Source organism: Cynoglossus semilaevis, chromosome 1, assembly GCF_000523025.1.
Source record: "Cynoglossus semilaevis isolate Cse_v1.0 chromosome 1, Cse_v1.0, whole genome shotgun sequence".
Lineage (NCBI taxonomy): Eukaryota > Metazoa > Chordata > Actinopteri > Pleuronectiformes > Cynoglossidae > Cynoglossus > Cynoglossus semilaevis.
Window position 1 is genome coordinate 15,142,595 of NC_024307.1, and position 10,942 is coordinate 15,153,536.

Consider the following 10,942-nt stretch of genomic DNA (forward strand, 5'->3'; position numbering starts at 1 on the left):
GGATTGCAATTTAGTAAGATTAACTAAGAGAGCTGAACATCCATCAATTTATGAATTGAAAAACAAAAAATAGCCAACTAGAGAACAATTTGCATCAAAAGCAAAACAACAAAGCCTTGACATCAACACAGCACAAATAAAGTCAACAGAGGTTAAACATGGATGTCTTTTTATTTGGACCACGTGACCACAGACACTTTACAAAGTGATGGGAAAAGTTCAAATATCTCAGGTTTCACCAAAGCCATGAGGCAGCTGATTTTAATACAAGTGTTTTTGTTTTTTGTTACATTAAAAAGTAGAAACAATAGTAGGTATTGTTCAAAGAGGACATCAAAAGCTGAACAACACATTAGCAGGATACAAGAGAATAAGACTCCAGACACCAAATATATTAAAACACACTCACCACAGAAAGAGAAAACTATCAGATCCACAGGACAAAAACCTCACATTCAACCTAAAACCAAGAGAATCTTCTCCAGTAAAAGCTTGTGCTGGAAACAACGACTTAAAGGCATCTTTGATGCTTCATTAAAACAGATACACAGAGGAGAATTTCCATTTAAATATCTTTAAGAGCTGATGTTTGAGATGAAACTGAGTCAGTCACATTTATTTGACTTGAGACATCTGCTCTGCTAAGGAACATGCAGCAGAACAGAGAATTCTCCACATGATGACAAGTGCCAGACGTCGATGTGAACTGTTCACACATTACATTCAACGCATGCACTTTTATTTTTTGATTTGTTTTATATAACAGTAGCTCTTCACATTTGTGAGGTCTTTTCTGAATTTCCTAACGAGAGAACAGCGAAACAAGTTCACATCCAAGCAGCATGTTGCACATATTTCAAGTTAATCGTTATCAGAGTTGGACTTCAGTTTTATTTTGTCGGAGAGAAAAAGAAATCTTTAGTCAAAACAAAAGCCTCAGTTTGTCTTTCCAAGAAGAAAAGATGTTTAGCAGGTTTTAACGCCTTTAAATTTTCTTTACCCATAAGGCATTGCATGCAACTCTTGCTCAACCAGAGAAAAAGCCAAAGAAAAACCCACAACACGTGTTGTGTGAAACTACAATTTCGTTTTTTCCTCTTATAGCAGTGTCATAACAAAGTGAAAACAATTATCAACTTAAGTTATATTTACTGACTCTAAAGAAATAAAACAATTATTTTTATTTTAAAAAATATGTATTTTGTAGAGAATTACTTTACTGGATAATAGTTTTGTAGAAACAACAGCGTTTTCAATACAGTTCAGTGGAGTTTCAAAGGATTAGCCATGAGTGGGTGGACATAATCTTTGGGGGGCTCCACATTAGTTCTATTGATAAAGGGGGGGGTGCAGAAAAACTCCTCAGTTTGAATTATTTGCATACAGAAACAAAACCATGACAAGTCAATGAACCTGGGTAAAATGCTCTGTAGAGAAAAACAGTCACTATTAAAACTGTACAGAACAATTTCTTCCACTAACAGACAGGGCATTGCTACGGCCGATTCACCAGGATGATATCAACTGTTGTGAACTTCCTTATACTTGAGGTTTAAATCAAACACAACTGTCACTTTTCTCATCTGTCAAGTGTCAACAAGGATTAAGGTTTAAAAATTGTGCCTTTAATTCCCCATTAGGGAGAGACTAATATGCTGCGCTGGACTGGTGTCACAAAATCTGTCCACCCAGAGGCAACTTTTTCTCTGTGCTGACCTTTTCAAGAAGTCATTACAGTCACACCCAGAGGGAACTTTTTCTCTGTGCTGACCTTTTCAAGAACATAAAATCAAGAATCCTGAAAATAATTATTTTCAGGTTTTAAAATTTCTGAAAAACCCTGGCAGGACATAAACCAGTGACCTACTGGTTTCACTTACTGGTTTCTTTCAAACATCACAGACCATATCTAGGAATTGTATTTCTACAGTATGTTAGTAAGAAATAAGAAGTGAATTTAATCCACATATTCAGCCTGGAGTACATTGGTCAAACCCTGGTCTGTGGGTAAGATGTAAAAAACTGTCCATCTGTCTGTCTGTTGATCTCCTGAATCCACTGACAATTAAGCACAACTGGTGTTTGAAGGAAAGTCGCATCCCTCGTCTCTAAAAGCCACCACCACTAGGCGGTGTCAAAGCAGACAAGCGCCAACATTCATCAACAATAACAACAATAAAAGCTTTTAATAGAAACACACAAAATAGGCTGATAAACATCTCCATAAAGACACGAGTGTACAGAGAGATAAGACGAGGCCCAGTGTTCTCTGTCCTGGATTATTTTGACTCTTCTGTATAAACTGTGTAAACTGGAATGTGTAAGAGGAAGGTGACATTTCCTGGAGTGTGTGTGTGTGTAACTCGACATGCACAGGTTGACGGCAGAATGTTAAATTCACCCTGGTTCTTCACAAATGTCAGGAAAAACAAATCTAAATCATACAGGGGTTTTTACAGCAGGTCTCTACACTGAGACGTCCACGTCAAACACATCTTAATTAGACTGTGAAGCTGTTTTCAGACATACACACCTTTTTTAAAATAGAATCTGGGTTACTTTCTTTCTTTTTTTTAAGGCCTTTTTTGACAGTGAAAAAAGTTTCAAGGACATTTTGGATTCATTTCCAGGACCATTTTAAATGTTTAATGTTTAGACAAACAGCAACAGCAGGAGCTCAGTGTGTAGCAGGCGCCCAGTTCTCCACCAATAAAAACAGGATTTAAAGCAAGCTGAAAGAGTTCTATAGAGATTCTACCGACTTTACTGACAAACTTTCTATGCTATTCTAATTAATATGCCATTTAAATGCAGAGGTATTTCTGCTAACAATAATAATTTTATTGTTTAACATTTTGGAATTATAATCAAAATAACACATTCTTTGTCCGAGAGGTGTTAAATATGTAGGATCTATTTATTGTCTTGGACCCTTTCTCAAAATGGTAAGGCCATTCATGTCTCACTGGAACAATCTGGAAAAAAGGCCTGGACTTTGGTGCCTGCCTGGAAGCAGCTACAGTCTCAAAGGTGGATCCTGTGTGTGAGTCTTTTTACAGACTGGAATCATTAAACCTCACTTATATTACAATGTCAATGCCCTGCGACGAAAGAAAAACTGAATGAGAAACAGACAACAGAGGAACTCAGAAGAGTTGTGTAAACGACTTGGCTCAACTGTTCTGGCAGGAAGTTTGACTGTCTTTCATAACATTGTAAAAAAAAAAAGGATAATAAACACTAACATATCCCAAGATCCACCAGAAAATAAGCTAATAAGTAAGGGAAACAGTTAAAACAGCCGACACACACGGACCCTTCATCTGGACCCTCCTCGCACCGTACGACATTAGCGGAAGAAGCCTAGTTTCTCTCGCAGCCATTCCTCTGTCAGGTCCTCTGTGTTTCTGATCTCAAACACCTGAAAAGTAGCAGAAATGTTGAGATATAATTCTTGACAACATCACAGTAGTCAACTAATTTAACATTTTGAAAAAAAAAAACCCCCAGCTTCCTGTGCCCGCTGTAAGTCCCACACTGGACACAGCAACAGTTGAGTTGATCTCAACATTTTCCAGCACAGTGGCAATAGTTTCTCAACGTTTTAGAATAAGGTGACACATTTTTGATTGATAAAATAGTGCAGGTGTTTGTGTTTTATGCAACCCCTCCCTCCATTTGTTTATAGGCCTATTGTCAAACCCAAGTTCCCAGTGACCCTAATTTACAACATTCTAATTCCTACAAATTGGTTATTTGTGTTGAGCCTAAGAAATAAAAGTACAAACCAGTGTATTTTCCCCACGGAGCACGAAAACACAACATTAGTTCCATGTCTTCCCAGGGGAGCACGCCCCCCACATTGGAACCCAATGAAATAATAATAATAATAATTTCTGAGCAGAAAAGACGGACCTGTGCATTTCAGGTTTTTTTTTTGTTCAATTTGTTTTATAGCTTTTGATATTGTGCAGTGACTAATCAATTATGTCAGAAAAATATCAATACATATCGAATATCGCCGTTCAGCTAAAAATATCGAGATATGACTTTTAGTTCATATCGCCCTGCCCTACAACAAAGCATTTTACAAAGAAGGTGTGCCCACAAAGGAACAAACACCAGCACACACACACAGTCTACTAACCTTGGTGAGTTGAACAGTCTGCACCAGTTTGTTTTTGCTCCCTGCGTACATCATCTGCTGCTCTGGTTTGCAGCCTGCAAACAGTAAAACATCAAATTCATGATGTCTGTTGATTGTTTTAAAATCAATTCTGTAAATATTAGAACTGATGGAAGTTTATGGAGGAGCAGTTCTTACCCACTGGACTGGAGAAGATGAAGCAGAGGGGGTAAGACACCCGACCATCGTCGTGTTGGTATTTGTAACTGTAGACTACAAATGTGAGTGGAGCTAAGGAAAAGTCACGTCTGAAACTGATGACGTCAAGACAGAGAAATAAAGAACACCAAACAACTGTGTGTTTTCTAAGTTACAAACATCCCTACAACATCAGTCGTTCAGAGGATATCGTGGTTGTCTCTCCGGCAGCTCGTCCTTCAGTTCATCGGGTGAAATGTCCTAAAAACAGTGTCACCAACAGAAAAGGTCTGAGGACGGTTTCACACAGACATTTTACAAAAACAAAAACTCACACTTTCAACTGACCTACAAGACAAGATGGCAATGAGACAACTTAGAGATTTCAAGACTATTTTTAAATGTCAAGATGTGAAATTCTCTGTACATCCCAAAGTATAATTAAAACAGAACTGAGAAAACAAACAGAAAAAATAAACTCACCTCATGCTCTTCTTCGAGAATCACAAGCTGCTTTTCATTATGGATCTTCACTGAAGAAGAAATAAGTTTTTTACACAGTTAGGCAGCAGCTTGAAGACTACCATTAGTTGAGTGGCAGTAACAGGTGGGTTGAAGTGAGTAAATATGAGAATTTAAATATAGATCAAATGAATAAGGTGTTGTGTTTAATAATAAAACACAATTTTGGTTTCTAATTCGAACTTCTTTAAATTTTTGTAGTAGTTTAAGGTAGAAGTTAAAACAAACTTGACATAATCCAGCATGATCTAATTAACAAAATTCTATTTTAAAACAATATTTAAAATACTAATAATAATAATATATAGTAAGTATATTACTATATGTTATTCTACAGTACTACAGAAATGTATGACAGAAATCACAGGCAGTACTCACTGATGATGGCAGCATTGTTGGTCTCCTTCCTGAAACGAAAGGCTTTGAGCTTTTTGACCAGATCTTCGTCCACTTCACAGACCACCAGTGACTCACTCTGATGAAAACAAACACAACTCAAGAACAGAAACTGGTCAAGATTGTCATGTCATTATTATCCTTTGTCAAACTCTTAGTTGTCTTGGATAACTTCATGCTAATTAGAGGCTAAGTGATATATATTTTATAATCTGGAGATGTTATTTGCAATGTTTTTGTCCAAACCAGGCTATTTTGTTTAGCCTTATTGATGTTTCTGGCGAAAATGAGCTAGATTTGTGTTATATTAATGCTAACTTTTAGCAAACCTTCAAATAGTTAGAAATTGTGGTTAACCTTTAGTTATCTTTGGGTCAACATTTAGCTTTTTCTAAGGCTTCTATACATTTTAAAATACATTTAGCATTAACCTACCTTTTGATGTTTAAACTAATCTCTTGGCTAACTTTTGATCTTTAAGCTATGAAATAACTATTTGTTGATGAAAAGCAAAGTAAAACATGTTGAAGGCTATTTTGGAAAATCTTATGAGCATTTTTAGTTTAAATGCTGTTATACTTGGGCTAACTTTTGTCATTCTGTGCCAAAACTTGTACTTCTCTTTATCTGTTCACTGAGGTTCTTCCTGTCAGCTGCATCCTTTCTGCCTGACATGGCAGTTCAGTTGTGTTGGTTAAGACAGGAAGTGAAAATGTGACAACTCTGTTCTTCAGAGAGTCACTCAGATGTTTGACTTATTTATGACTTTTCACTTCAACTGAAATGTAAAAAGAGAGAGTTTGATGACTGACTGCAATAAGAAACATCCATTAAAACGTGTGATATAAACGCAGAAACGGAGTGAGGTGTGACTTAGTTATTTTACCATAGATATATGCAGAGGATTTCAATAAAAACAAGGAGCAGCAGAATCACAGACTGAAACTTTAGCGTTTTTTCAGGTATCTAACAAATTTTGGGGTTGAAATGCAGTGTGAATACACTTAAAACCAACAAGCAAATATTAATAAATATGTTTGCATATGCACTTTTCCAAGTGCATTGGAAAAGTTACATCATTTTTAGCAATTGTGCTGAAAATGTGACCATCAGTCAACAAATGTAAAGACGCAGTTTTTAAGATACAGTACATTAAAGACGTTTATCCAGAAGTTTTAAAGACCAGGTATGACAAGCCTTTAAATCCTTGTGAAGATTCAATTTGAAGAGAGTTTGGAACGTACTGTATTTATCAGAAAACCTCACAGTTGCAGGAAGAGAAGACATTAGAAAGTGATGACAATTCACATCACAAACTCCGACTGAGGAACAAGGCGGTATAGTGTAGGCGTTTAAAAATAAGGTGTTAATTCTGGTTAAAAAGCCAATGCTTTACTTTCATCCAACTAAATTTATACCAAGGGTAGGACTAATACTACAATTCAAATGCATGTTTCTGCAGGATTGCAACTGAGGGGAAAAAAAATCCTCTCATCATGGTTTAATGAGCCTGAACCTGTGGAAGCCAACGTTACATAACTGCTGCATAAACAGAAAACTCAACCTCATGAATCTCTGCAGAAGACCCTCAAATCTATAATTACACCTTCAGGAGCAAACAGATGGCTGTTGGGAGTCAGGATTTGTCTAGGCTCACAATCACACACAACACACAGATATCCCTGCAGATTAAAGATAGACTTAGTGAAGTGTGCATGGCTCAGACTCTGGAACAACAGGATGCAGCAGAGAAGGAAGAAAAGATTAGGATCAGCTCTGACAATAAAGGTTAACTGGTGCTCCTCCTTCAAATTCCTCAGGAAAACTTCAAACTATCTCCCTGTTCTGTTGTGTATTTACATTGACACAGTGTCAGAGTAATGTTGTTAGTGAAGCCGTGAAGACACACACACTTTAAAGGCATACTGGAATAAATACAACAGGAGAAAAAAAAAATAGTTGAATAGGACAGAGAAGAGCTAGCCTGAAGGAAGCTGTCTGAGCAGGAGACATGTTCAAACATCACAGTCAGCCACGTTACTACAGGAAGTCCTCAAGTCTTACCTTCAAATTAAAAGCATATTTTGATAAATAAGTCACAATAAGTTTACACCCACAAATTTGCTTTAATAAATGCAATAAAAAAGTCAAAAGATTAGTTTTTGTAGTAGATACTGATATTAAGAAATATAAACACTTCACTGTTACACTAATAGATTTTTTAACATTACTGTTCGCATACTGATAGCCAAACTCAGGCATTCTGGAGTCTAGCCCATATGAGAGAACATGAGCTTTGTAAAAATGTATTTAAAACAACGATCTATAAATGTACATATTTTAGGCCTACCTTAAACAATACTTTATTAAAACATCCATTCCTGCGTATCGCTGTCAAGAAGAATGTTGTGTCACTCTCTCTAGTCTGTATTCATAACAACATCCATCTTCACGTTCTCATCAACCACACCATGAAATTTATCAAGATTCTGCTGGATTCAGATTTGTCCTCAAACATTCTTTGCCAAATTGTATCCTCTATTTCTACTCAGCACATACCAACCATCAAAACCATATCTACGTACATCCCTAAACTGTTCAAACCTTGGCTTCTCCACTGCTCTGCCAACTCTTAATTGACAGACCGCTGCCTAGTTCTAACTAGATTGGGCTTTGACTCCCACGGTTGCTGGTTTGACTTCCATGGCCACTAAGACTGTGATGTATTGAGCAAGCAAGCAAAAACTCCCTTGCCTCTTTGCTGCAGTATACACGCAGCCCACCGTTCAAAATCTGCTTCGGTACTTTATTTGGACACTCTCTACCGGAAACCCGTAGCTGTCCCTCTGACTAACTTCATCTAATAGACAGAGGGTGTAACTCATGCTAAGCTAACAGGCTAACTACGTTCGCGAGTCTACGTATGTACTTTTCCTTCAACCGTCGCCCTATGTTTGCGTTATAAAATAGCAGAAGGTAGAGGAGCAGTAAACAAAATGGAGACAGTGGTGTCGTGACTCCACAGTGAACTCACTCACCATTGTGACAGAGTTAGAATCTTCCTGAAGCTGCTGCTGCTTGAATCGCACAGACGCTTCCAGTGTTTTTTGTACTTCACATTATCTTATGACTGGTTGAACCAATCCTACGGAAAGATCCAACAGCGCCCCCCTCTGTTAATGTTGGACATAGATCTGTGCCAGCTGAATTCCCTATAACTAAAGCAATTTAACATTATCAAAATAATATCAGAATGCTTTTATTGGTGTGGGAAAATAACACACACGAAATATTAACCACATTAATTCTAAAGTTCTATGCACATTTTAATAAAAGCACACTTCAGCTAATGTTTTAAAAATATTTAAATACAGTACACTTATTGCTTCTCATTCGTAAATATTTTTTTACTTCTACTAGTTTTGTATTGTACAAATTAAGAATATTTTTGACTTTAAGATGTTTGTCTTGATTGTTCCCAAGTCCCAAGTCCAAAGTATGTTTTGGCGACGAGACCCTATAAGTAAATATTAAACTAAATTAACCCAACTTAAGGTTACAGTTGGTTGATAATAGTTACGTAAGGTTGGTCATACTGGTGGCATGTTAAGAAACAAATATTTTTAGTTGTCATATGCGATTTAAAAACTTGAAAAACCTTTTGTAAGCATAATAAATCAGTCACAAATAATATTTCCAGAAATGTATGCACGTCATTGCCATGTTGTATTCTAAACAAACTGCGACAAAAAGCTGCATTGCTTGACTGGCCTGTCAGCAGTCTTTATCTACCTCCAATCGAAGAAGTCCGAGAGATTAAAAAATAAACACTCTATTGACCAGTTTTGTTTTTTATGCAGTAGAAATACGATGTATTTTGAGTTCTTTAACTATTTAAAAATGTAAATAAAAGAAAAGGACGCATAAACCTCTTCTTTCTCATGCTTCCTCGGATGACGTCACCATCCCCGCCTCTGTAGTAGTTGTAGTCCTAGCTGTCAGAAGGCTACATTAGCAGTGGGCTAACTAACTGGCTCAGTACGAGCAACTGCAGTGTAAACCACCTCCTCTCCCTGATAAAATCACCGACGGGAGTCCATCTTCTGGCGAGGTAAAGTAAAATAACTCTAGTTATTATTCTCGTTATTCCCTTCTGAACACATATAAGCTAAAAATAAACAACCACAACATTAACTGTTCACACTTAGAGAGTACTAATTAGCTGTTAGCTTCATCGGTAGCCAACTGTGATACAATAGTTCACTGCGTACTAAAAGACATTTAACATGATTAAATATTAATGTGCTCTGTGTAGACATACTGTATGTGTTGCTATAACAATGGTGTAGCTGTTTTGAATCTGACTAAATGGATTTAGTTAATAAGCAGTTGTGAAATGGAAACATTGACCCTTCTCTTACTCATAGTCACAGTGCAGTGCTAAGTGGAGCCTCCCAGTGCTTCACTGGATGGTAGAGATGTTCGTTATAACAAGCCACACTACTAATGAAAATGTCTTTTGTTTTTGTTGTAGATCATGGCAGATTTCTCGGTGAGTTCTTTATTCATGTCTTGTTCATTTGTGGCCAGGGGTAAAAGACAAACATTGGATTTAAAAAGTTTTTCACACACTACTAAAAATATTATTTGTCATTAATGAAAAAAAAAAAACATATTTAATTTTAAAAAATGACACTGATGTCATCTTTAACCTGTACATTTAATGTTCTTTCGGTATCCTTTGTGGTTGCTTTTGAAACAGTGATACCACCACTACTAGCATTTTAATTGGATATGGATATCATTAAGTGGCTGGTGTTCACTGTGTTTGTAGGCCTGCTAGCTTCTGTCGTATGATCCCACCTAGTAAATTAAAATAAAATCTCATGACAACAGCTGACCTTTAGTAGAGTTTTGTGGCGTGTGTACTGTGTTTACTATTCAGCATTAGTTTGTTGCTATTTTTCTCAGAGACTAATGGTATGCATTAAAAGTCTCATGAAAACAGTTTGACATCAAATATCTTTGTCTTTATTTTTGCAAAAAGAAAACCCAACAATTTTTACTGTAATGTGTAAACTTTTTTATGGAATGTATGTAACCACAGGCTATACAAAGAAAAAAAATATTTTCATGTTTCTCCTTCTTCTACTCCAGCTAGCAGATGCTTTAGGAGATGACTCTTCTAGTCAGGCAAAGAAAATAGGCAACACCAACCCTACTATCCCCGCCAGCAACCCTGCGCCTTCAAACCCAGGATGGCCTGGTTCTGCCCCTGGAGCTCCCACCCAGCCCTCAGCTCCAGGTGGCTTTCCTGGAGGAACATCAGGCCCTGGAGCACCGGGACAGTTCCCATTCCCCTCTGGTCCTGGAGCACCAGGGCAGTACCCAGGACCTCCAACAGCACCTGGTGGTTTTCCCCCTGGTCATGGGGTACCTGGACATTTTCCACCTGCACCAGGAGCTCCAGGACAGTTCCCATCCAGCCCAGGAGCCCCTGGCCAGTTCCCAGGGCAGTACCCATCTGAAGGTGCTCCGGGACAGCTACCTGGATGCCCTGGATCTTATCCGGCTGGACCCTTTCCTTCAGGTCCTGGAGCTCCTTCTGGGCCTTATCCTAACATGCCTTACCAGCCAAGTGGAGGGAATGGCATGTACGGACCAGGAGGTCCTGGTGGATTCCAACCGCCGTCTGGACAA

The 10,942-nt window shown here is 37.7% G+C and overlaps 2 protein-coding genes across 2 annotated transcripts in view; one reads left to right on the forward strand and one right to left on the reverse strand.

Moving 5' to 3' along the window:
• Positions 1–152: 152 nt before the first annotated feature.
• Positions 153–8,425, reverse strand: gmfb (glia maturation factor, beta). Its single transcript, XM_017035893.2, has 8 exons — positions 8,281–8,425; positions 5,225–5,321; positions 4,808–4,857; positions 4,536–4,585; positions 4,325–4,407; positions 4,148–4,221; positions 1,772–3,421; positions 153–1,716 (listed from the first exon to the last, which is right to left on the reverse strand). Exons 1-7 carry the CDS (start codon positions 8,281–8,283, stop codon positions 3,350–3,352), a joined length of 429 nt encoding a protein of 142 aa, XP_016891382.1. The 5' UTR covers positions 8,284–8,425; the 3' UTR covers positions 153–1,716; positions 1,772–3,349.
• Positions 8,426–9,206: 781 nt separating this feature from the next.
• Positions 9,207–10,942, forward strand: part of lgals3a (lectin, galactoside binding soluble 3a) — a 6,798-nt gene continuing 5,062 nt past the window's right edge. Inside the window, exons 1-3 of the mRNA XM_017035900.2 lie at positions 9,207–9,353; positions 9,777–9,794; positions 10,400–10,938. Of these exons, the coding sequence (XP_016891389.1) occupies positions 9,780–9,794; positions 10,400–10,938 (554 nt within the window). The 5' untranslated portion in view covers positions 9,207–9,353; positions 9,777–9,779. The remainder of the gene's footprint in view (positions 9,354–9,776; positions 9,795–10,399; positions 10,939–10,942) is intronic.